Raw genomic sequence first — 27960 nt, forward strand, 5'->3', positions numbered from 1 at the left:
TTGTCGGTGGTCGATTAGGTGATTTCAAATTAAAGCTTAATGGAAATAGCGCGTAATTGACAACCGAAAATAAGTACCCTATTGGTTCAAAATGTCACATTTAAATAAACAGCCACTAATTACACTTTTTCAGCGTTCCTTTTTAATAGGTATGTTTGAAGAAATATATTTTATATCGATTGTGTTATTCAAACCTAATTAAATTACATTTCTTTCAACCGGTAGGTATATTCAATGATTAGATCAATTAAAAGTATTAAAACTAAACTTGCTCCTCGGCAGTATTGAGAATTCAAAGAATTGCATAAATAACTTATACTAATCATTCAATTAAATCAAGACTACATAAATAACAACAACAATTATTAAAATAAAACAACTGTAAATTAATTCGTCGTTGAATAAATTTGTTAGACACAACACAAGTGACATAAGTACTAATTTAATAATAATGTTTTGCATGATTTTTCCAGTATTAATAGATATTTAAAATACATGAACAGCTATTTGCAGATCATTTGTCATATTTTTTCATACTAAGTAGGCCCAATGTCCTAAATTTAGGACAAAACTGATTAAGAAATGTATCTACATATACCTACAAGTAGGTACATTAAATACAGATGTGAACAATCCGTTCTCATAGTATGTTCTCGAAAACGATTTCAGTCACTCTCAGTGCATCTGCGCATTATCCAGCTCATATACAAATAGTTGCCATGTTCATAATATGAATTAAATGATTATGAAATCAATGGGTATCATAAAACGTGTTTTATGTGATACATAGGTACTTATTTATAAGCGTGCGTACGTTTACAAACACACAAATCACGATAATTTTAGGTAGGTATCATGTAGTCACTTGGCATTTAGTCGCAGGTCCTGACATTTGTACATTTATCATACAAACCGATATTTGATTTTTCTAAATGGGATTTACATATAAAGGCTCGTTAGCAAATTTATATTAAATACATTTATTATTGCATAAATTTTCCAACAATTCTCCTCACATTTGTATTTAACGTCCTTTATAATGCCCACAGCCGAACCAATTGAACAACAACTAAATAATCTAAGTTAACAATTGACAATCACTTTGTCCATTAGGCTTTCAATAAACTTTGGGGACAGTCTACGTACTCCGTCGGCAATTGATCAAGCTAAAGATTGTTCCGTGACCCACAAGCTCATCATATTCTGACGCATCAAGACAAACCTAGCTTGACATTAGACAGTTGTACGGTCTATGGGAGCCGAGATTCCGGTAGTAATCACTAAATAACTAGCTACTGTACATTGTCCATCACTAATAAATGAATACAGGATTTACGTGACGTCGAGGGGGCGAGATTCTCGGGCACGAAAAAACCCTCGCTCCGTGCGGCACTCGCGGATCGTGACGGTCTGAAGGTTGACCGTGACGTCGGTAATGAAGATCTGGTCTGCTACAGGGGATCGCGCCAGCCAGAAGGCGGCGCTGCGGCGCGGTTGGGGGGCCGCTGCTGCAGCCACTGGGGGTTCGCTCCAGGAGTCCTCGTCTTCCTGAGGCGCGGGTGGAGGTGGCCGCGCGCCTTTAGGCTCCGCGGGGGCTTTTGCTTCAGGCTGGGTCTGTGTGCGCCTTTCGCGTTCAGGAGGCGTGTGAGCGTCGGCTTCTTCGGGAGAATGGGGTACTCGTCGCTGGCCTGTTTTGGGGGCTGCCGCTTCGGCGGCGGGCGAGGCGGGGGCGGCGGCGCCTCCGGCCGGCGCGGCTGGCGGAGGCTGCACTGGCGGCGCGCGATTCCTCTGCGGGCTCATAGTTATAGTCACTCCGATCTTTCCCGACTCCTGGGACAAGACCTGCGCCTTGCGCTTGCCGGGCAGCGGTCCCCTCTCGTCGGACCCGCTCCGGGCTCTCTCGGGTGAGTGCTCGCGCTCGCGTTTCCTCTCCCTGCCTGGCCTCTTTGAATCCTCTCCCCTCTCGAAGCTTTGGATCAGCCTGGGATCTAAAATGTTCTCCTCCGGCTCCCAGGTGTTGTGCTTCGGTTTCCAGCCTTTCCATTTCACGTAGTATTCCACCTTGCCCTGTAACAAGAGACCGGTACGTTAAGTCATGCTCGGAAGGCGTTCGTGCCGCGACTGGCGTGGGTCTGTTTCAAACAATTCAAAAACTTAACTGGTCTAATTAGCGTTTGCGAATTTTTATCTTAGGTTGCACTGTTTAGGGTTGCAAATTCTGTGATGTAGATGTCACGTTAGCACAGTACCTAAAGTACGTGTTGATTGTACCTAGGCGATAAGGCATATTGCGGGAATTGCAGGCTACCTACAGGAGCCCTAACGACTGTTCACTCGCGTGAGAGCGCGGGTTCAGTCATTATCGTGGCTCGTTAAACTTGCATGTTCTCTATTGACGGCTCTTATCTTATTTTTTTTAATGAATTAGTCAGTCGTTGCACAAAATTAGATACTTAATTAAGATAATACGCGGAAAATAATTATTAGTTTCGACTTTCGACTAAATACATACCTAGATAATGGTATCTATTACCTACTTACTTCAATTAAGTTACTGACTCATTATTAAATTGCGTTGCGTTGCGGCATGCCGGATTTAAATAAATAGGTGTACTATTTTTTTAATGTATATCTACATGCATCATGTAGGTATTATGCACGGCTTGTAAAGTAAAAAAAAATACCACATGAGGTAAACAAAACTAGTTCCGTTTTCAAAAAAGAACACGGAGCCCTAAAGTATTAAAAAATAATTGCCAAAAGACAGCGCACCTGCCGGGCCAGCTGGCGACTATCTCCCCGGGAATCGAACCGAGAACCCTCGCGCACTCGGCTATTGTCAACACTTACCGAGTATAAATAAAAAGCAAAACCAGTAAAAGTATCCGCTATAGTTTCGTTTTTTCCCGTCTCTATCTTACCTTATTGAAGTGACCGAGATAGATACAGAAACTCGGTTTAAAAGAATTAGTGACTTATGCTGGTTTTGTTACGCGATCGGTCGGTAAAAAATATAATAACAGGCTTTATTGAATACCCATGCAAACCTGTCATGCCATACGAGAGATTAATAAAGTTATTGTTGTACTACATAAAGGACAGGCAATGCAATATAAGGACAGATTAATAATATTATTGAATATTGTTGTTCTTCATAAAGGACATGAACTTGCGGACTATGATGATATGTTTGTATTACCTAATTAATACATATATCTATCTATCTAATACCTACCTTTAAACGAGCAATTCTTGCATATTTATTTATTTATATGTATATTTCGGGGAGCTCTGAAACGGCTGTAACGATTTCGATGAAATTTGCTGTTTGGGGGGGGGGGGGGGGGGTTCTCGGGGGCGATAAATCGATCTAGCTAGGTCTTATTCCTGGGAAAACGCGCATTTTTGAGTTTTTTATGTTTCTCGGTAAAACTCTGTCTCCCAGATATTTGTACCTAATAATCTGACATCGTCACGCCAGTACAGCATGGGAAAAAACCGGCCAAGTGCGAGTCGGACTCGCGCACGGAGGGTTCCGCACCGTCAACAAAAAACAAGCAAAAAAACGGTCACCCATCCAAGTACTGACCCCGCCCGACGTTGCTTAACTTCGGTCAAAAATCACGTTTTTTGTATGGGAGCCCCACTTAAATCTTTATTTTATTCTGTTTTTAGTATTTGTTGTTATAGCGGCAACAGAAATACATCATCTGTGAAAATTTCAACTGTCTAGCTATCACGGTTCGTGAGATACAGCCTGGTGACAGACGGACGGACGGACGGACGGACGGACGGACGGACAGCGGAGTCTTAGTAATAGGGTCCCGTTTTTACCCTTTGGGTACGGAACCCTAAAAAAGTAGAAATCAAAAAGTGGCAACACTGCAGCGTCGTCCCGTTTTACTTAGATTGATTTGAAAGGGACGAAACTACAGTGTTGCCACTTTTTAATTTCTACTCTTTTTTTTGCCAGCCGGTAGGTACTCGTAGGAGGAACTTTATGACGGACATGTGTTAAACAGTTGTATTTTAATGTCATGCTATGAGTGGTCAAATGGCTGATGCTGAACTACTTAAATGTAGGACATTATAGGCTTTATTAAAAAAAAACTTTTTTTTTAATCTAATGTCCTATAACTAGGACATTTTATTTAATTAGGTACCTATAGTTACCTAATACCTATCTACTAATTGAGCTACATGCTAGGTAGAAGTAGGTAGTAGATACCTATCAACTTACCTACCTGCAAATAGGTATGTGTAGGTACTTAGTTGAATTGTCATTAGGTCATGTCATTACCTAAATAGGGTACTAATGTCATTAGTATAGGTATACACGATCTTATATTTATTGGTTTGGTACGATGATCTGTGTACTGCAGTAAGAAATATGAAAGAAAATTTAATAAAGTACGTTCAATAAAATTCCTTTCCAAATGTTAACAGTATCGACCATCTGTGGACTTCGCAATTACTCGAACGCGACACGGAACCAAAAATAAAACCCTACATTTTATTACCTTTCACTCTTAATTCCATTGCTAATACATAGAAAAACCAACTCTAAACTTTGTTACATAAGGCTTCAATTCTATTGGTCATTATGTACATAGGCCGTTTCGGTACTGGGCGGGATCTCGGGAACCCTCGCCTCTTATTGGTTTTAGTGACGGAGGGTGAGTAAGAACGCGGTACGCGCGATGTGACTTTGTAGGGGCGTTCGGTTTTTATTTATTTATTAGGTTTTTATTTATTTCGACTTTATTGCATAAATAAAGAAAAACGTATCTACAAATGGCAGACTTAATGCCAAAAGGCATTCTCTACCAGTTAACCATTGGGTGAAATAAAACAGGGACACATATGTTGATGCAAGGAGAAATTAATAACTAGCAAGGACAAATTGTACCGTTTTAGGTATATTTACATATTCTAAATCTCTAACTAAAATTCATAGGAATCACGAAACCGGTTAAAACTCAGATCTGTGGGAATTACCTAACTTTAGCAGTACTATTATGCCTTGCACAAAATTGCATAGAGACCTATAAGTGTGTATCTATGTTGGTATCTAGTACCTACATAAATAAGAAATACCTACCATTGTATTGAAAATAAATGTTTACGGCTTATACGAAAACTCTATAGGTAGATACCTAATTTTACCTAAATAGGTACCAAGAGATCAACACGATTTGAGAATAGCCTGAACCTTCAACGACTATACTATGTAAGTCTATGTACCACTAACGGCGAGCATCTTCAAACGCCTTATAAGAATAAGGCCTAGGTATGTCCGGGAGTGAAACGACCTGAGTACCAGCCCATAATTTATACGATCGAATAAAAATAAATTTATTTTATTAGGTAGGTATACCTAACCGGTACCCGAGAGATAGAGGTTAAAATCTCAAATATAACATTCATATTTAATACGTAGGTGGGTACCTATCTCAAATGATTAAGACGAGAATTCCTCGCCTTAACCAATAAGTGCCTCATACTTAATCACTTAGGTATGGCGTTACGTTATATGTAAACGACTTCAGCCATATTAATATTGTCTTCGGTTACCGCGATACTAAGTACTTATGAAATAAACAGAGATGTACAAAATGGTTTAAAAAAAGCATTTAAATACAAAATGCAAAATACTTTTCAGATTTACTATTTCAAATGCAAAATACCAAATAGTTTTGCGTTTTGTATTTTAAATGCTAAATGCAAAATAGGTATTTTCAAAATACTTTTTCAAAATAAAATACCTTTTGACCAAATCTCAGATATTTTTATTTATTTTAGGTATTTATCATGAGAATAGCCATAGAATAGATAATGTTCGTCATTTTCGTTTCACATTGACACTAGTCAGACATAATAGCCAGTTTAGACTCTCGTGGCTCGCAAGCTCATCGAGCTAATATAATTTAAACACTAACGGCACGGCATAAGATTTATAACCGAATGACAAGCCGAATGCGAGTGTGTCGAGGCGAGCCACGAGACGCGCCGCGAGCCGAGCCGCGAGTCTAAACGGCTATAAGGCGCGCACTCTGACCAAAGAAAAACCGGCCAAGTGCGAGTCGGACTCGCGCACGGAGGGTTCCGCACCATCAACAAAAAATAGAGCAAAACAAGCAAAAAAACGGTCACCCATCCAAGTACTGACCCCGCCCGACGTTGCTTAACTTCGGTCAAAAATCACGTTTGTTGTATGGGAGCCCCACTTAAATCTTGATTTTATTCTGTTTTTAGTATTTGTTGTTATAGCGGCAACAGAAATACATCATCTGTGAAAATTTCAACTGTCTAGCTATCACGGTTCTCATATATATATTATACTACTCTTTGAGATACAGCCTGGTGACAGACGGACGGACGGACGGACAGCGGAGTCTTAGTAATAGGGTCCCGTTTTTACCCTTTGGGTACGGAACCCTAAAAAAAGGGCGCGCATGGCTAGCAGACGCCTCTATCGGTCAAATTCGGCAATACAAGCGTCATTCGTTCATTTCATTTTGTTTGACTGGTAATGTTGGCTAAACTTAATCACAAAGTATTTTGCATTTTGAAATGAATATTAAAAATGCAAAATACATCTCGAAAAGTATTTCAAATAAAATACAAAATGTTTTTTACTAAAAGGCATTTAAATGCAAAATACAAAATAGGTATTTTGCATTTTGTATTTGCATTTTAAATAGAAGTATTTCAAATAAATCGCATCTCTGGAAATAAAACGGATTATATCGCGTATATTGAATTTATACTACATCCCGACAACGAAACGAAACCACAGAATACCTAAATACCTAATAGTGCTAGTGTACAGGAGACTCACTCTCTAACAAAACGCGTCTGTTACGATCAGGACAGATATGGCCGCTAAGTGTGGCGACAGCGCCACGCGCGGCTTATGGCTAGCCACCAAAATTGGTGTGGAACGGATGTACTTTTAGCTACCTGTAGCAAAGCGACGAAATCGCGGAGTGAGCCACGCCTGACGAAACGAAGGGTTCAAAACGTCGGGATGTAGTATAAATAAATTCAATATAGGTACTTAGTTTCATTTCTTTAGCTGTTTGACTAAAATTAGCATGAAACCGGAATATTAAAACTTTGTTTTGACAAAAGCAGTAAATACATAATGATTTTATTGTAGGTACCTATGCATTCTAGATTGCTTTTAAACGAATTTATAATTAAGTACCTTAGATAAATAATGACAAGAAACAGGTAAAAAACTTAAACAAAAAGACAATTCAAATTCTTTACCTGGTCAGACCAATAAACCCAAACAAAAGACATCAAGTATTCGCCGCAGCAAAACTCAAAACCATAAACGAATGCAATCCTTCAAAGAATAAAAGGACCCACCGGGACGTATGGGCAAGGTGAACTCGTTCGGCTGGCGCGCCGCCATTGGCCGAGAGACGGCCCGGGCGGGGCGAAGGGAGGGCCCCGCCTCCTCCGCGTCGCACCCCACCCCCGCGCACGTCCGGCTCGACCTACCACGTTACTAATGCCAGTACTATAGCCCTTGTATGTAAGCCGTTAAGGTTGAGTCTTGTTTGTTCGGTGGGTGTGGCTAAGATGGTAGATTTGATGGTAGTAATCGCGCCATGGGCGGACCGCGTCTGGTCGGACGACGCCAATTAGGACGGAACAGAACGCGTGGTAATTAGTGCGAGTAATTAAAGTCAGCCGCAATGCGGTCGATGAGATAATACCTAGGGCTTAATTGACGTTTATGCTGATGGCACTGGCAGTTAATGGGAAGTTATGGAATCATCAAAGGATTATTGATTACAACGTGTTACCTACCTACCTGAACGGTGTAGGCACTGTCATGTCTGCCAAGGGCCCGTTTTTAATCTTGGGGCTCCAAAATTGCTGAACTGCCAATTGATTGATTCAACAACCCCCGCGTTCGCGAGTTGTTCGCTTAAGCATAGAGAAAAAAATACATAGAGTGCTCACTCCATACATCAGTTTTAGTACCAAAAAGACTATTAGCATCTAGCATCGAGTAGCGGAACTATCAGTACTGCTACTTGACAATAGATGTCGCCACCGACCGGAAAGTCTTATCTCAACGGCATAAGACTTTCCGGTCGGTGCTACATCTATTGTCAAGTAGCAGTACTGATAGTTCCGCTACTCGATGCTAGATGTAGACACTGAAATTAATAGTCTGAACTGATGTATGGAGTGAGCACTCTATGTATTTTTTTCTCTATGGCTTAAGTAAGACGCAGCGATAGAGTCCGCCTGAAGTTAGTGCTAAATTTACCTATTTACAATCTAACAAATAAATTACTTAGGCAGGTCCTACAAGTTAAGTGAGCCACAAGGCACAAGGCTGCATATGCTTCGCTTGTCCGGACACGGAAGGAAGCCACAGAAATGTCCGCACAAGCGTTTTATAATCAGTTTAAAGGTTCTATTAGCCACGTGTAGCCCCATATACCTATTATAGTTGAGCTCTTGTACGTAGGTAACTTCGGTAAGCAAAATATGTGCCAATTTCCGTAGATGACAGCTTAGTGGCGGCGCGTCCATAAAAGCCGATTTCCACCAGCTGGCCTGTTTTTGGACGTTTGAGCAGAATTGTAAACGAAATATGTAAGCCAAATTTGCCTATGGATATATGTTTGACGCGCCGCCACTGGTAGGTAAAGGTAGTGGAGTCTAGACGAGACAATTTCTCGCCAATCTGATGAAATTCTCCGATCGAATCAGGCTGTGCGATGCGGACGCAAACGCCAATTTCATTCCATGATCAAATCAGCAGGTGCGGACAAAAATGCCAATTTTCGAAGTTAGTATCTATGGAATGAAAATTGGTGATTAAATTGTGTACGCGTGGACGCTAGATGAGATTGGCGCCAAATATTTTCCTGATAGGTAAAATCGGTCGATTTGCCCAGCACGTCTGGACTCTAGGTACTTATAGGATTGTAATATGAAAACTGTGATGCCAATTACATTACTGCAGCGCCTGACATAAACGCTACGTTAGAAGAGCAGATACGCAACGTTATAAGATTGCTATGTGATTACAGTACCTACCTAATATAATCCAGTGAAATTGTAGAATTTTGTAACGTGGCTCTTCTGCGTCAAATCCGGTAGTTCTGATTTTTTGCAGACTTATTTATGATGTTGGTCCAATTAATAATCCAGCCCTAGTAGCACGGTCGCATTTTTATCATTTATCACCATGCCTGTCACGTTCTAACAAGTATGTAAGTGCGAAAGTGACGGGCTTAGTGATAGTGGATAAAAATGGAACCGTGCTGAGCCCGCTGGTTTGTGACCTCGAGCGCCGAACGCGACTTTGTCAAAAAACGTCTAAGGAAGGTACTATCAAAAACTAGTCCTATAGGGTTAGAATCGCCCAAAACTTAAAAAAAAAACGAAATTTTCGCGTTTTTTTCGATTTTTGAAAAAGTTGCGTTCGGCGCTCGAGGTCACAAACTTGGATTATTCATTGGGCCAACATCATAAACAAGTCTGCAAAAAATCAGAACTATACCGGATTTGACGCAAAAGCAAAATGTATAAAATTACTGGATCAATAATAGGTATGGGAGTTTTTAAATAGATAGGTACTTATGTATCTACTATGGAAGTTATGGATCCGCCTTTCTTCGGGATCAAAGATACATATTTAAAAATATTTTAATCAGTCAAGCCGAATATACTCTCGACTCCCATGTTTAGATCCGTTTTTGGAGATCTTCGTCGACTGGAGCACCGACTCGACCGTCTCTAGCTCACGATACTCTAACGATCGAGCGCGAGTAAGTAACCAGTATACAATAATTTTAATACTGAAGTACCTACCTATGTCAGAGCCTTTATAGTTAAAAACTGTATTAGTTTTTATTTATAGTTAAAAACTCATTAGATTCGTTCTATTCTTGAGATTTTGGTCTCCGATTGTGCTTGGTGTCTAGATTATACTAGGTACTGGACATAAGTGGCACAGAAATATGAGGAATATCTTCAACGACGAACAGTCGAATAATAATATCTTAAATCGTAGAATTTTTATCACAAGACTCGTCAAGTGGTTGCATATTTTAAACGACACACGATAAATAACCATTGGAGCGAGTATTTTAAATGGCTAAATCTGAATATTAACGAGCGCACAGATCGCCCGCATCATCCCGCGACTTCGCCCGCCTCGGCGCGAGTGGGGTTAACTGGTGTGCCCCTTCTGTGGCGTTGGTAGGGTTAATGCTTGTCTTACAAGATAAGATATATGAGATAACGAGAAGGGAAAACTAGTCGGTTATTTTTTGATGACGTTTCTTTCCTTTCCAGAATGGGGTTGCCCTGTCGAAATATTTAGCAGATGGCGCCAGCATAGCAAGCCCTGACAATCCTTAAAACTGTGTAATTTTTTTTTTATGCCTTGGATGCAAGTCCTTTAAGCTAAATTTCATAGAAAAAGGGGCAAGCTATGATGGCGCCATCTATGCAAAACCTTTGACAGTTGCCTACCCCATTTTAAAGAGTCCCTGGGGCCTCGATCTATTTGCAGAACAAAATAAAATGTTGACTTCAAAATTACCTCTAGGTATACTTATGATAATTTTTAGTTCCTCCTGGACCCCACAAGTTTTATATTTTAGAATTTGGAAGAATATGTTTAATAAAAGTTAAAAGATAAAAGTGGGAATTTGTTCTTTACAAAGGTATCTGGGCTCCATGAGGACAGAAATAATCCATCTAATGTGTGCTAATAGTTTCCAAACGATTTTGATTATAAGTAGATTATTTGCTGTAGATAAAGATAACTCATAGATGTGGATATGATCAAACTAAGGTACCTACTAGGTATAGAAGAAAATTAAAAACATAGTTTTCATTTGATAAATATATCCCGCACCTGTATTTACTGACGTACCTATTAAGGGGCCCACTGATTACCAGTCCGCCGGACGATATCGGCCTGTCAGTTGTTCGGAACTGTCAACTTTTTGTTCTAACTGACAGGCCGATAATATCGTCCGGAACTGTTAATCAGTGGGCCCCATTAAACTGTATAAAATGACAAACAAAATACTTTTCTCATCCGATCTCCCTCATTAATCTTACTTGAAAAATGAAGAGTCTGATTTTATAAAAGAGCCGCGACAGTTTCTTGTTCAATTAGCGGTGAAATCGGGCCTCAAATCTGAAGCGGGCATCTATCAAAACCCTTTCCGTACTCAAGAATTGAATTGTCAGTCGTCACACCCAATCAACAAGTCCTTGAACAATCTACAGAAACTCTTAAACTTCTCTGGTTTTCTACAAATCTGGACTTTATTCAGACTAGATACAGTCGTAATAGTAACAAAACAATCAAGAAAGATTAGAGCTTCCGAAAGTAAGACATGCGAAGTGCCATTTTTCATAAAGTTCCATTGAAAAATTAATCACGGCAGCTTATTAGGCACGCCAATTGTGGGCCTCACCCTCTACCCACCCTTTTAGCGCGGAGGGTCGCGAAATTAAATGCTACAATCGGATTACATTCAAATTTACACCCTGGGGCATTGGGGATTGAGCTCGTTATATCTTGCCGGGAGAGCAATTTACGGAGTGTTCTTAAATCAAATTTTGTCGGAGTTAAAATGACAGTAATTTTTAGAAAATATATCGACATGAGCTTGTGATGGTTTATCGCGGGTGTTATAATTATTTTTTGCTTTTCAGTCAGGGGAAGAATAGGGGATCGGAATGGCTATAGTCAAAGGAGTTACCTACTCAAAACGATTCGCCATGAAGTTTGTATAATTTTCAAACATGACATCACGCGTTGGAGGAATCAAACTCCTTTTTATTAGATTTTTTTAAGATTAAAAGTGCAGAAAAACTTGAGTTTTCACTTTATTCAAATATGTAATTTATTTCAATTACAGTAACCTATGCTCCCCTAAACTGTCATTCAATAGAACTTGCTAACTATGTAAATAAACCGCCATACTAAAATTGACACTGAATGTCAATTTACTAGTAACTTTTGTTTACATAGTTAGCAAGTTCTATTGAATGACAGTTTATTTACCTATATTTTATAGGTTCAATAAAAATAGTTTCTTGTTGTGCTGTTGTTAAATACTCGTAATGAGACAAATATGAAAATGTAATGTGGTGAGGTCTTGGGCGTTTGGCATAATAGCTACGAAAATTGACTTATTCAATAGCTTTAGACGATAAAGAGACGCATTCCTCAAAGGACGTTAATGGGTAGGACAGTCAGCGTCACGCTTTCCAAAGTTACGCTGAGTTACTGGTCATTTTGAGAAGATACTCTATGTGTTGCACACAAAGTTGAAATCCGATTGAAAAGCAGCTGCTGGCTGCTGTTAGGCTCGAAACGGAAGATTGCCAGAGCAGAGTACCTTAATATTAACGATGTCTCAGGGAACTGGGAAGATAGAAGATATAGGTATGTAGGTACTTACTTGGATAGGAAGGCACAAAAGGTACAAAACATCCTAATTTGTTCTATTGAATGAATTCGACTTTTATTTGCTGTATGATTTCTAAGAATTTTTTGAGAGATACATTTCGAATAAATACACCAGTTAAATAGCGGAGCGGAATGGAGAAAAAATGCCTGCTGCTAGTTCAGACGGAGTAATATTGCTCACAAAATTTATTAAGGCGGTGTGCCTTAAGTATGAAACAGCAGAATAGCATAGCAGATAGGTATCCTACTAGAGGTTGGAAATATACTAAGACTACTGAGAGCTTGGCATAACTACGAGTATAGGTATTTACCTACCTACCTACATAAAAACCTAAATGGATAAAAGAAAACATCTATAGTTCGTTTTTTTTTAGCATTAGAAAGAAGGTAAGCGATCTTGACATGTCTTTTAATTGAAAAACGCTTTTTAAAAATCAGTAACTATTACTTATGAAAGCAGAAGAATATAAATGATCATATTAGATTCATAATTGTTACATATTTGCCATTATGTATTTTTAAAACGTGTTTTTCAATAAAAAGACACGTCAAGATTGTTTACCTTATTTCTAATGCTAAAAAAAAACGAACTATATACTTATAGTTGAATTTTTTTAAGCTGACCGTTTAGAACATAAGCTTTCATAGTCTTAAACGGTAAGCTTAAAAGATTTCAACTATAATATTCATTGCTTTTTTCGTTACTTCACTACTTTTTTTCGTTTCTTCACTACCTACTTTTTTACTTTACAAAGGAATTTCTTGCTACGAAGTGGAATCAATTAGGTTAGGTTAGGTTCGTTAGGTATATAACCTAGTGATATTTCAGATTTTCATCAATTATAAACATAAACTTAAAATTTTATCAAATATTTAGTAGGTACTGAATTAAAATAATAGTAGCCAATCCAGATTATAAAAAAAACACCTGAAAAGGCCAGAGGTCTAATGATGTCTTAAAGTAATTTTGGGCTTAATCTTGTTTGAAATACTTAAAGTATGAATACCCTGTTTTTCACACATAGCTTATACAGTTGAAGTTTGAATCCACAATCGCTATTAGGTAGGTACATGCAGGTATTTAACTAAGCGTAACTGAGGTAAACTTGGTAAAGTGGAGCATTTGACAGCCGCCAAGCTCAGTGGTCCCGGGGGCAGGCTATTAATCCCCCTACCCCCCACCCCCCTCGGGTGTCCGGCCGCAATATCGAGACCGGAGATGTAAAGGTATTGGTATAAAATGAAATATTTCAATGCTTTTATTACGATAAGAGCTAGGTAGTCACAATGCGATGTTTTTAAAAAAAACCGGCCAAGTGCGAGTCGGACTCGCGTTCCAAGGGTACATTAAGTCCGACTCACGCTTGACTACACATTTCTAATAGGTGTTCCTGTCATCTATAGGTAAAGAACTATTTTGTGTATTTTTTTCAAAATGTTAGACCCAGTAGTTTCGGAGATAAGGGAGGGAATGGTAATTTTTTGCTTATTTTCTTGAATAACTGCTAAACTATTAATCCTAAAATTATAAAAAAATATATATTTGAGATTCTTACAATGAGCTCTTTCATTTGATTATAACACGATATAGTTTGAAAAACTTTATTTTTTAATTTTCTCATTTACCCCCCAAAAATGGCCTCCATATTTAAAATTCATTTATCTAAAGTGGAACGACAGTGACTGGCTAGACCCCGCGCTTTATTGAATTTGTATGCTTTTAGCTGCACCTTAGCACCAAGCTTAAACGACTATCAGATGTCAAATTGACGTAAATAATTACTATAGCATTTAAAGCGTATTAAGATATCAGCTTCAGCGAATAAGAATTTTGTCGTATTTATTGCCCACATTTTTGGTTTGCTTATCTCTCGTTCGTTTAGATCAGGGATGTTGCGGATGCAGATTTTTTGACATCCGCGGACGCGGATTTTTAAAGGCTCACATCCGCGGATGCGGATGTCAAGATTAGGTACATAGAAAACGTCAAATATTAAATTTTTAGGATTTTTTTATCAAAAAAAAAAACCAAACGTTTAGTATTTGAGCAAGAATATTGTACAGATTTAGAGAATTCTTTTATACGGGTTTCCCTGAAATTACTATCAGCTCTCGGTAGCTAGCCAAACAGAACCTAGTTTGTGAATTACAACTTCGCACGAGAGTCGTAACAACGCCTAATAAGGGCAACACTGCAGCTATGATAATTAAATTACACCGAACGCGTGAACCGAGATGTTTAGAAATGAAATTCACTCGACTTGGGTGCGAGTTATTCCACATTGTTTATACACAACTTGTGATAATATCGATTGTAAAGTGAAGATAATTTCGTTAATGCCTAGTTATGTGTTGATAGTTTGATACATTGTGTAATAACCCATGTGTGTAATTTGAGTGTACGTGTGGAACATACATTTCGAAAGATCTCAGTGGCTCTCCATGCATTTTTGCATAATAAAGTCTCTAGACTTCGTAAATTATTCACGTAATCAAGTTAAGTTCGCAGCCAGCAGAACGCGGGCAGCATCACAAGTGTCCGAGGACAAGCTCGCACCGAGCGAGCGTGATTATTCCGGCCACGTACGGACCTCACAACACAGACGACCTCACACGTGACGGTTGCTAAGGGCGATGTGAAAGAAAAAAGACGTATCAGTCACTTTGCAGTGAGAATTTTTAATAATAAAGGTACTCTTAAACAACAACAAGAACAAGGCCGGTTTTTTATCAGCCGACGCAGTCTCGCGCGTATTCTTTCGTAACTCAAATACCAGGAGCGCAGCGGCGCGCTGTGGTGGTTCGAGCCGAGAAAACTGATACGCCAGACAAGGCGAGCAAGTCTGGGAACGGGGCTGGGCCGGGCTGCCGGCGGCCGCCAGTTGCTCTGCTGCCACGATGCCGCACGGACGTGTCGTCTTCATAATATCGATATGTTTTATGAATTAATTAGGTTTTTACTTCGTGAAGGTGAAGGCAAAGTATTGTGTGTATTAAATTACGAAAGATTTGAAGAAAGAAGTAAAGATAAGATTTAACAAAACCGATACATTTTGAAATTAATTATGTCAATGTAACGGTTAATGTCGTTACTAATCCTACAAATCGTATCGTTGCTACCCAAAACGACAGTGGAAATGAACCTATATAGCCTTGGAGGGCCTTGTAAAACAGTACCGATAACGGCACTCGTGGTCATCGACTCGACTTAAATCGATGCACTGTCACCCGTCACGCATCGAAATATGAGTGGGAAAGACGAGAATGTTTGCGGTTGTAGCGCTATTGGACTTAATTTACTGATAGGTACTAAAATAGACCTACTAAATTAGATTATACATATAAATATGTATACTAACAAGAATTGAATTTAAACTTGGTAATGTATCTAAAACAAACCGGCAAAACCAGGTAGGATTTCCTCTTTTGCGGGCGCGGATGTCGTAAACAGAAGCTCTTCTATTGAATGTATTCTCATTAGCAAGGTAATGAGAAAATATCTAGAAAATCAAACGACCACTATAAGGAAGGACTATTCATGTTTAATGTTTATCAACCGGTCTACAAACACATAAGAAGCTTAATAATCATGCCAATAGAAATGTAGAAAATAGCTCAAAGGATGCCAGCGAGACGCAACGCAATACCTTCAGGCAAAGATCAGCACCATAATCCCCACAAAAAAAGGATTCTTATATCACTTGAATAGGGGTTTGTTGTACAAATACAGACATTTCCTTAACAATTCTTCCTATGAATAACCTACATTTAAGTGAATATCAAACAACGACGTGAAATCTTTCAACAAAACTATTTTGTAATATGCAATAAAGAATTCATAGTTCACGAATAATTCGAATCCGTAACAGTTAATATTATATCGATCATTAAACATAAATGGATTTGGCAATAGTGTTATAAAATCAACGAACACGCTGCGCTGTCAGACGGGTCATAATTATCTAATCGGCCTTGGTATTTAGATAGATTTTGATTTTATCTGTTTAGTTTTGGGGTCTGTTTTGCATATGTTAGTTTACATTAACCTCATTTTGAATGCAATAGGAATGCAAAGTTGGTGATCTATTTTGACATTAAGGTTGATGTCATACGAGTATGTGTATTTCATTAGAACAGCTCTGCATGACAAGCAGGTACACATGGTTTCAAATTATAACGACTAATATGTTATAATTAAGGAGAGGGTGACATTGACAACGACCGGTAACTTTCTCAATAAACAGCGCCATTCAAATCTAAATTCATAATTAATCTGTCACAAAAGGACCTGAACCATTTGATAGGTAAAATTCTTGCGATAACGAATGCTTGTATTGGGCAAATTAAGCAAAAGGGCGATGTAGGGCTGCAGGCTCGGGCAGGGGGCGACCCTTCCGCACTCGTGTCTAAGTCGCTGCACAAACACTTGTGGAGGACATGACCGTCCTGATTTGATTTGCAGACGCCGCGTTTCTTCATTGTTAGAAAGGTACTGTTGTATTGGAATCTATAGGTGAATACGGTAAATTATCGGATGGTTCTTTCTGATTAACAGACAAAATACCTATCCAAGGTGGGGTACTTATGCATCGTATGGCTTAAGCGTAAACGGAAAAAGAATGAGATTCATGAACAAGCGCTAAGAGATTATTCCTGTTTTTAGATTACACCCATTTATCAGACAAAGCAGATTCAAACTTGATATAAGAATTCTGCTAACTTCTGAATCTGTTGAACAAATAACCCTTGGACCCAAATATGAATGCAAATAATAACTCAATTAAGAGTCATCATTCCCTGCGGGACCGATAAGAAAAACACAATAATGGAGGGACGCAGATACACCAAATATTTTCCAGCGCTGACCCTCGCGGCCCTTCGCAGGCGGCGTTACTGATTACATTCCATTATAGGAATATGGAATTATGTGCTGCTGATGATTTAGAAGAGTTATAAAGAAGGGTGAGGTCCGACAACGGGACGATGTGGGGGCACGGTTCAGCTTAGTAATTATCAAAGTGTTTGTAGTTAGATTGAGCAATGCGGTTCTGTAGGGGCAAAATTACATCGTCCACAGCAGATGCATCAAAAATTATTTAGTTTCCTGTATAATATAATTTAGTTCGCATCATGTGGGAACATCTCACCTGCAATATCCTTCACTAATTACTGTCCCTTTATGGCTTTATCTACATCAGATAAAGGCACAAAAAAACATTTCCTTTTCGTTTCACATCACATCTACATAATAATGCGTGGGGCATAACGACCGATCGGCGGGCGCATTATAATACTGCATTAAAAAAGCAGCCGCTGTATGGGCTTTATGCTTTTATACTACCTTTCATCTTTAAAGGCGTTTATAATGACTGAGTGTCAACTTGTCTCTCGTTTTTATGTTCGTAACGGTGTCCATGTTCTTTGATGTCGTTTCCTATTTCGTATGTGGAAGTGGGATTGATGGTGGGATTTTGTTTCAGGCCTAAATCGACAGAATATGCCAACTGAACATGGATCGACAATGGTATATCGTTAAGTTCAGTTGTGACGAAACAAAAAAATAGTCTTTTGTGATGACATAGATATTATAATTTTTGTAATGGTTGTGAAGGTGGCTCTAAATGTTATGTCAGGATAAAAAAAGGTAAACAAACACTTCTAGATACATTCCTTGCACAAAAGATAGTATTGTTTAATGAAAATTGCAACAGGAGTCTCAATAAAGTACATTATTAGCCTGATTACTGTACTACAGACTACAGTATCTTTTGTTCATTCAAAATCATTACAGAAGACGAAGCCAGCAGTCATCAACCAAAACACTCATTCAAAGACGTTTAAGAACCAGGCTCCGAATACTGTGAGAACTCGATTTCGCATTGTGGTTCCCGTCGCGCCGCGTGTAACGGAATGCCACGCAAGTGGCAGACAATGCGTTCTCTCTAATTGCGAGGGGTCCGTTCCCATATGACGTTTCCCCATTCACTGCTTTAATATTCGGAGCGAACGTGTACCCGATTAAGTATGCTTTCTAAATATAGGGGGACCCTTCACATAGTTTTTTGAAGGGTGGCGGCCCGGTACCTACGCAACGGGTATATAAGAGTGTAGTTATAATGAAAGGAAGAATTGGAACATCGAGAGCAGTGGATGTAGTTGCGGCTTTTAATTTATTTATTTTATTAAGTTTGTACTACAAAGTAACTTGTGTTTATAAAACTACTAAGTGAACTAACTCTATTTAGAATGTCTACATTGATTCGATTAAAGTTACCAATATATAACTAATCCGGTGTCTATCATGTTGGCCTGTACCCATCACACTATTCAAACTTATTAATAACAGATTTCGGTCATAACATCTCGGTCTTAAAAATGTTAAAAAATACATGGTTAATTAAAATAAGTAAAAAATATTTTTTGAAATGCATTGACTTCGTGTTACACGGATTTTTTTCTAGGCGATCATAAATGAATACATATTATGATAACCTAAAACCTATGCAACATGTCATGTTCGTATCCGTTGATATTTATTTTTATGTTTTTATACATATAATACCTAACCTTGCCACAGACATTCATTTTACAATGTTTTCAATTTATTTATTTATTTAAACTTTATTGCACAATACACAAAAAAATGTACAAATGGCGGATTTAATGCCGGATTTATATACTTATTGCCTGTAGGTGAAGGTTAAAAAGATATAACAAATAAAATCGTTGCGAAAATAATAAATTAAAAAACGTCCTCTCCACACCTTGCCCTGTTCTCTTCGCGTTTTTTATTTCATTCCGATATAGGTAGGGCCGGATAAAATTACAGATCGGCATTGTCAGGCGATTATTTATAGAAAATTTGGCCGCTTTGTGTCGCCCCGGGACGCTTCTTGGCTCCTTCTTGGCGCTCTCGAAGGCTTCGGGTGAGATCGTGACCCGTGGATAACGGTGTCTTTTTTTGTTAATTTGTACCTACTTTGACCTTTATGAATATAAGGGCCGTTATAATTTGAAATACACTTTTTTTTTCAAAACAGTTAAAATTTATGCAGTGATATTCTTATTATACCTACCTATTATTAATATCTATAAAACGTCATGGTTTTCACAACACTTGCAAATCATTCTGTATGTCGATTAAGTAGGTATCTAATAACTGAAAAATAGGTCACCATAATACATTTTAGAGTAGATTTTATTTTGTGTATTTTGGTGTGTAATTATGAAACTTATACTCTGTACTCTTTCGTAAAGTCATAATATTAATTAAGGTACCTACGGTTACACGTGAATAAATTCAATTTGCAATCAGATAACTCCAAGGTTATGTAAATGCAAGGTTATGATTGTATTGATTACAGAAACAATTGAATAAACAACAGTAAAAAAATGGGAAACGAATTAGCACACTACTCAAATATTCTTTTTAATACAAGAAACTTATACGAAAGCTTACCCTAAACCACCCTTCTCGAAACTTTCTTTAACAGACAAGCAATCAACAGGGTTTGCCTTACTTTTCTACTAATTTATAACAACGCCATCTCACCGTCAACCCCTGAACTACAACGGATGTTGCTAGCAAAAGTGTAGTGGAAAAGTGGCATCTATCTGCTCGCAAAAACAACATATTCTAACGCGAATTACGGCTATTACGGTAAGATTTACTATATGGCGGCATTTCTTGTGAAGAAAGCAAAAAGTTAAGATGCATCCATCAAACACAATTGAGTTAGTTTTCCTGGAATAAGACGTGCGGAATGCATTAGTCGCTAGCGACCGAGTGCTTGGCGCTGATTGGTCGGCGGAACCGGCGGGGAGCATGCGCACTCGACGTCCGTTCGGTCGTAGCCGAATACTGGCGCGTTCGCTCCGAGATACCAGGGCCACAGCGCTCTGTAGGAGTTACTTTATGAATTATCCGCTGTTTATACGTTTTGCGCTGTATGACTGTGACGCAGAGTTGAAATTCGTACAACTTGGTACGTTAGCTCGACGTTAGAATATGCCGACAGATAAGAAGCCAAGGAGATATCAGATTGAAATAGCCTTTATTTGACTAACGAGATGGTTTAAATCCCACTGGTATAGGTTTATTTATATTGGTATTAAGTAGTTTCCTTTTGACGCGGCCGTGCCGTAGAGGCTAACTTCGGCTGCAGCTTGTCATAATGAATGAAGTTTAATAAAGGGTACGTTTCACGTTGAAATGTAGTGTGAATTTGTGTATATTGCAGTTATGAATTTTAGGTTAGTCCATATTATTCCAAGCTTTTTCTTCTACCCAGTAAATATGTAGGTACCTACCTACTTTATTTCTGTACGCGGAAGTATTGTAACGGAAGACCTTTGCGGATATTTAAAGAAAAGCCCCTTGTTGGGTTTAAATTCTCGATATTGCAGCTATGTAGAGTCTGTGCGGAAAGAGTCGTGGAATGTATTGGGCCCCAGACTCCTCTCTTTCTGCACAGACTCTAAAATGTATGAAGGCATTAGAAACTGTGAAGGCCTTACCCAGAGCAAAATGAAGCCTGGGCATAGGACTCATAACACAGTAACAAACAGAACGAAATTTAGCAGGTTTTGATCAAAAACTATACCGCCCAACTTAGAGTTAAACGTTAGATAAGACTAGACCAAGGTAGGTACTTTTGATTCAGCAATACGTGTGTCCAAAACAATAGGTATGTGTCGTTAACTGAGCTCGACTAACCTTTGCAGATAGTTAAAGCCCAGTGTGTCTAGCTTATTAGCTTGATATTGCCAATTTAAATAAGACTAGCGACCCGCCCCGGCTTCGCACGGGTTAACAAATTATAAATAAACTTTCCTCTTGAATCACTCTATCATTTAAAAAAAAACGGCATCTTAATCCGTTGCTTAGTTTTAAAGATCTAAGCATGCATAGGGACAGACAGACTGCGGGAAGCGACTGTTTTATATTAGGTATGTAGTAGGGCTTCCAATACCGGGATCCCGGTATTTCGGGATCCCGTCTTTTTAAACGCATTTTTCAATACCGGTATTTTTAAAGGCAATACCGGGATCCCGGTATTTAAAAAAATGAGGGAAATGCGCAGTATAAACCCTTTAAATCCATTATATTCGGCTGTATCAAAAAGCTTACTAAAGGTCAGACGCATCTAGAGTTAGACCAAGAAAAGTCTGCCACGATTTTGATAGCACGCGCAGTGTTATATTAAACGTCAAACTTCCATGAAATGATGACGTACAAATAATACTTGCACTGCGTATGCTATCAAAATCGTTGCAGACTTTACTTGGTCTAATTCTAACTGGTCTCTAGCCCGCATTTTATTATTGAAACAAGATCGTTGCCTAATGCGGTAGATAAATATTTGGTGGTTGGTGGTGGATGAATCCTGAAGTTATGTGAGTGATGAATATGATGATATCACGTGACATTAACATTAACATAATTAGTTCTTATAATTTTATCAAAAAATAAAACGAAAGAGCAAGGATAACTGTAATAATGGCAAACCAATTTTGACGGAAATTTGAAAATATGTTGTCTGGTTGGTTAAGTTGGACTACAAATGTGACTGGTGAGGTGAAGTCAATAAATTGGATAAAATTATTGCCAACCTGGAGTGTGAAATAAAATTATTGCAGATGGCAGCATTGATTGTTTATTGTTGTAATAGCTTTTAGGACATATCTGGTATTCCAGTGAGCCTTTCTAATTCCCCTTTTTAATAAAACTATATATTTTTAAGCGATTCATATCCAATACCGGGATCCCGGTATTGATGAAGAGTTTCGGTATTAATACCGGTATTGTGAGAAGTCCGGTATTTGGAAGCCCTAGTATGTAGTGATTAGACACTTTAAGCTATTGAAAAATATATGAAGGAATGAAGTTAAGTCCTTAATGTAGCATATATACGTACAGCAAAAAGGACCACCACAGATATGAGATCAATACAACAGTAAGAAACTTCGCACATTTTGAGAGTGTTATAGGTAATATAAGTACTATTAAATTGTAACACGGGACTTAATTGCGTACCTAAGTACTTATCTAAGTTTTAAGATTTACCTCCGACGTTTCGAGGACGGCGTTGTCGCCGTGGTCTCGGGTCTTCTCCTACTTAGATACGCGATTAAGTCCCGTTGTACAATTTAATAATGTGTAAAAATCGTGAAAGTTTAAATCAGTGTAATAATAAGTACCTACTGTCATAGTATAACTCTCATAGCTGCAATGCATTACGTTTGCTCCAGCACTGCGTGTGTACAAAACAATATGTGTCGTTAACTGCTAGTCACGAGTCACGTGTTCGCTAAATCTGTTCCAATTTAGCTTTGTGAAGTCGGGACGGGTTGGGTATTAGCTTTGACTAATGAGAACAGTTCTATAACTAAAATGTGATAAAGAGCATGTTTAAAATAACGGTAAAGCGATGAATAAGGATCACATCATTTATCTAAAGCTTAAAGACCACTTTCTATATGAAAACTGATTCAGACCTAAGAATATACATTTTTTAGGATGTGGTGGAGATCCAAATCAAAATAACTGTGGCAATTTTTCTATTGTTTTGATATTCCAATTTTTTTACAACTTCAACACAAAAAACAAGGCTACGCAAAAACTGTGAAACAGATGTTTTCACATTTTCTATTCTTTCATTTCTTTCTGCCAAAGCTTAGCCGTACCTAAAATTTATTGGTTTCGCAATAAATTGGTTATCTAATTTATTATTTGCCTTAAATACCTATGCCTAAAATGAGCTTCAAAATGGGAGAGTAGGTATAACAATAAATAGATTACCTGCAGTTTCCAAGTTTCCCACTAACCCAGCTAAATTTCTGAATAACCCCTTGCAAATATGGCTATGACATATTTCAGAGCCACCCCCGCGCAATGAACGCACGGCAGACTGGGCAGCTCCAGGAATAGGATTAATTAAGGCATTCTGTGACGGTTCCATATTGATATTCCAGCTATGGAGCCTATTTCGGGATTCATTTCCTATTAGAGCGTATCAGGATGATATGGTTCATGAATTTAGAACTATACTCGGCTTTTAATAGAAAATATATTTCAATACCTATTAGTTATAACGTGTTACTGAAAGCAGTTATTTGTTGGCAAAGTATTAAAAAAAATCTCATTGGAGTGTTAAGTAATTTAACGACTTTTCGATTTCTTCTAATAGCTACGCAAATAAAGTTACGTTCATGATTTTTTTTAAGTTTTAATAATTACTATATGATAAATCTAGGCATAGCTTTCTGTGTGTAAAATACGGCTCAGACCATTTTATAAAATTACCTAGACGACAAAATGTTTAAATAAAATTAATCAGCGCATTAAAGAAAAAACTATTTTGGTAAATCCTAAAAGTAAAAAGGCTAGGAAAAGAGGAGACAGTATGAAATAATTAAAAATTTACTTAAAGTAGGTAGTAATATTAAACATAAACACAGTGATTCTAATAAATATGGGTCAATTCTTGGAGCATCCTAAAGTTAAAAGTAAAAACAATATTGTTTTTTTTAACATGCTTCAAAACTAACTAATAAATATAGCGAGAAGATAAATTTGTAGAGCAGTAAATAACTACACGCGCAAGTATCGCGATACCTAATTGTGTAAATAAAAGTGTACGCAGTTACCCCTGCGCATGTGATTGCAACGCCGGAAACTGACGTGTACGCCCAGTGTCACGTGACGCATTGACATTATACCGGCAAAAAATTAAACCTGAACTTTTAAGAGCTTTGTTTCATTATAAAACATATGTCAGCCCCACAAAGAGAGCTGCAGTAAATTTGAGGAGTTATTCCCATTAATTCCCTTGGTATAGCAAAAAAATCCCAATTATCTCTTAAGAAATAATCCCCATTTTGTTGCATTGTTTGTAACGTTCCATGGAACAAATGGACACTACTCAATTATACTATAATGTCTGAAAATACAGTGTTATGCATGAAACGTCTATTAGGACTTCAAAGAGTACTTACCGCAGTGGGCGTATCGAGTTAACACTCGCCTCCCACACGCCGAGCTTCCCCGTGTGTGACCTTACCCGTGCAGCCCACAAAAACCGGACACACAAGAAAACAAACAGGAACCATTCAAACTTTTATTCAAACTCAGGGTTAGTAACAGAACCAAAAGACACATAAATAGATGTCACAATGTCACAAGGCTACCCTCACGAGAAACTTGTTTACTATCAAAAACTTAATGTAATCTCAAGACGGGCATAATGGGCCATTCAATTTCTCAGTGGGCCCCGGTTTCTGTGGGCCGTGTAAGGGGAGCCTTGATAATAATAAGCAACGTTAAACACGCGTGAAAGGAGCCTGAACCCTTACCAGCTGCTGCCGCCACAATGCCAGGATTAATGCACCAGAATCTAAATTATAATCAGACCATGCATCGGGCACTAACTACACAAAGCGTGTTTTAATTCGCAACCGAAAACAAGCTGTTATTATGAAACAAGCCAAAGCCGGTATATGATCATGCTTAAACGAATTGCGTAAACTTTTACGTGCGTAAAAATAATGAAAGCTCACCTTTTTAATTCTCTTCTTCATGATACGCTCGGCGGCGTACACGCTGTCGCCCAGGCCCATCTTGTGCATCCCCAGTTTGCCGGCAAAATTCGTTCAACAGATCCAACAAGAACACTGCAATCCAGTTAGTGTGATCCGATCACTGCATCCAAATGGTTAGGCACCGCAATCCAGTACACTGCTCTTGTCAACACACACTGTCACAGTTTAAAGTTGCCGCGCGAACGTCCCTTGATTTTGGAGTTACGCGACGCGGCCTCCTCGTATGATCTCTCGGCAGAAACTGAAGTAGGGGGAGGCCGTCCTCGCCCCGCGCGCCCCGCTCGCGTCACTCCTCGCCGCACCGACAGAGCGCGCTACCGGTCTCCAAACAACCGCTCGATATCTGTAAACAAGTTTTATTTTCATCAACATCGTGCCTTATTTTCAGTTTATAATACTTTCAAGTTTTATAGATGCAGTTAAGATGTTAAAATTAGTATTATCGTGAATATAAATTGTCTTTTTCATATATAAGATAGGTAATTGTATATAACACATAATTAATGTGTATATAAGTGTGTACTATAATTAGATTAATAGGTATATAAAGATAAGATCCTAGGTGATAGACAAACCATCAAAGATATACTCCGAATGAGTTGGCATCTTAGTACAAGTTATAATTTGCAAAAGGAAAGCAGTTGTTGTGATTGCGCGCGGTCGCGGCTAGGTAGGTATATTCGGTTGTCGGTGAATGCGCCGGGCGCTTCCCGCGGAGCCACGCGGCGTTGCCAGCCCGCGCCGGCTGCGAGAGAAACACGGCGCTACCCTATTATTTACGCGCGACGTTGCCGCGCCGAACGGCCTACGTTGATTACGAGGACACCGCTTTTACGTTCGATCATCCGGCGCGAAATTACTTGTTTATCACGGGATTTTGAAGAGATATTTTAATTCTGTAAAAAGTATTAGGTTTAGTATGACTTTAGGAACAATGTGACGAGTTTGTTTTAAATTATACCTGTTTAGTAGCGGCACAACACAGCTCCGATGACGAACGAATTGACTACGTCGAAAGACAACAAAGACTCGGTCGCGAAAGTGGTCCAGCTTATTTAAATTTCACTGAAAACGTCAGCGAAAGCGACCGGCTATCAGAACGCGTGTGAAGTAACTAAGGCACTCACAGTCGTGTCGAATCGGGTCGGTATTCGTGAGCCGTCGTCGTTTCGTGGCTGCGGGGTGCGGGAGAGGAGATACGAACGCACGCCTGATTGGCCGCTCGACGCGGGCGGCGGGCGAGAAGCCGAGGCGACCAATAAGAACACGCGACGCAGTGCCCCGCCCGACGCGGCTCGGCAGTTGCGTGTTTGCCTCTCTCTCTAGTTCGATTTTCAACTTTGTTTTTTGTACGCTGCTCATGTAGAAAAATAAACGGACATTTTGGATTATAGCGAGGGGTCCGGATGCGGGCCGCACATTGAGGGCATTGTTGTCAGCTCGGCGGAGATACGAGCGATAAATATACTTACAGCTTGCGACACAAAGGACGCGAATTATGTATTGTGTTTTATTATTAGTTGTCGTAGCGAGGTTGATGAGAACTAAATAAAGATGTCCATAAAATCATAATGTACTTAATACAAATGATTTCTTTTTTTTTATATATAGGCTTATTCTATATACCTATAGCTAGTACTTATAGCGATTTGTTAGCTGGACGTCCAATACGCAGTTCGTCCAAATGATATTTCAATTCGCATTTCGTCCAACACGTATTTGGTCCAACATGCATTTCGTCCAACAGCATTTTGTCCAACGCGTATTACGTCAACACGTATTTCGTCCAACAGCATGTCGTCCAACATAGATTTAGTAGTTGTAATGTAGTTGCTCCTCCGATAAATAATATAAAGGTTGCCAACAAGGAAGTGTTATCCGTGCAGGGCGCAGGGCAATTAACTTTAGACACATATGATGATAAAGGTAAAGCAAACAAGGTGCTTTTTACAAATGTGCTCTATACTCCTGATCTTGCTAACAATCTCCTGTCAGTGAGTGAAATTGCAAAAACTGGTGGCAAAGTAAATTTTGATAACAACGGGTGTACTATTATAAACAATAGAGGTCAGATAGTAGCAACAGGCACCCATATCAACAACATGTACAGGCTAGATATGCCTGGAAAAGGCTATGCATGCATGTCTGACGTTGCAGAACAAGAAGATACTTACTTGTGGCACCAGAGAATGGGGCATCTCAACTTTCAGAGTCTAAAGAAAATGACAGAAAATACTGATCATGTAATTTTCTCGGCGAAAACAGAAAATGTGACATGCATAACATGCCAAGAAGGTAAACAGACTCGATTACCTTTTAAAAGTGAAGGGCCAAAAGCTAAAAGTTTGCTTGAAGTGGTTCACTCTGATCTATGTGGACCTATGGAAACTCAGACGCTTGGCGGAGCAAAATATTTTATTACATTTATTGATGACTACTCAAAGAAAGTGTATGTGTACTTTCTCAGGAACAAGTCAGAAGCTCTAGAAAAATTTAAAGAATTTAGAAACGAAGTTGAGAACCAGCTCAATGTCAGGATCAAGGTGATTCGTACCGATGGTGGAACCGAATATGTTAACAAAAACTTCTCTGACTACTTAAAAGGTGCAGGTATCATACACCAAACAACCACACCGTATAGCCCACAAAGCAATGGATTATCAGAGAGGATGAATAGAAGCCTTGTGGAACGAGCAAGATGTATGCTTCAGAATGCCAATTTACCAAAGAAATATTGGGCTGATGCAGTACACACCGCTGCTTATGTGATCAACCGCTCTCCAACTAAGTCTTTATCATTCAAAACTCCTGAAGAAATGTGGTCTGGACAAAAGCCGAATGTGAAACACTTGCGCATATTTGGCTGTGAAGCTATGGTCCACCTG

At 38.9% G+C, this 27960-nt stretch overlaps 1 protein-coding gene across 1 annotated transcript; it reads right to left on the reverse strand.

Annotated features, from left to right (window-relative positions):
• Positions 1 to 814: 814 nt before the first annotated feature.
• Positions 815 to 26401, reverse strand: LOC134648958 (polycomb group protein Pc). Its single transcript, XM_063503627.1, has 3 exons — positions 26037 to 26401; positions 25034 to 25418; positions 815 to 2067 (listed from the first exon to the last, which is right to left on the reverse strand). The coding sequence occupies exons 2-3, from the start codon at positions 25100 to 25102 to the stop codon at positions 1333 to 1335; spliced, it is 804 nt and encodes a 267-aa protein (XP_063359697.1). The 5' UTR covers positions 25103 to 25418; positions 26037 to 26401; the 3' UTR covers positions 815 to 1332.
• Positions 26402 to 27960: the final 1559 nt, after the last annotated feature.

The sequence above is a fragment of the Cydia amplana genome, chromosome 6 (genome assembly GCF_948474715.1).
Source record: "Cydia amplana chromosome 6, ilCydAmpl1.1, whole genome shotgun sequence".
In the NCBI taxonomy this organism is placed as follows: Eukaryota; Metazoa; Arthropoda; class Insecta; order Lepidoptera; family Tortricidae; genus Cydia; species Cydia amplana.

Excerpts from the sequence above, each read along its gene's own strand:
- LOC134648958 (XM_063503627.1), bottom strand. The coding sequence starts at position 25,102 with ATGCACAAGATGGGCCTGGGCGACAGCGTGTACGCCGCCGAGCGTATC. Across the intron at positions 2,068-25,033 it reads TGAAGAAGAGAATTAAAAAG|GGCAAGGTGGAATACTACGT; the intron begins GTGAGCTTTCAT and ends CTCTTGTTACAG.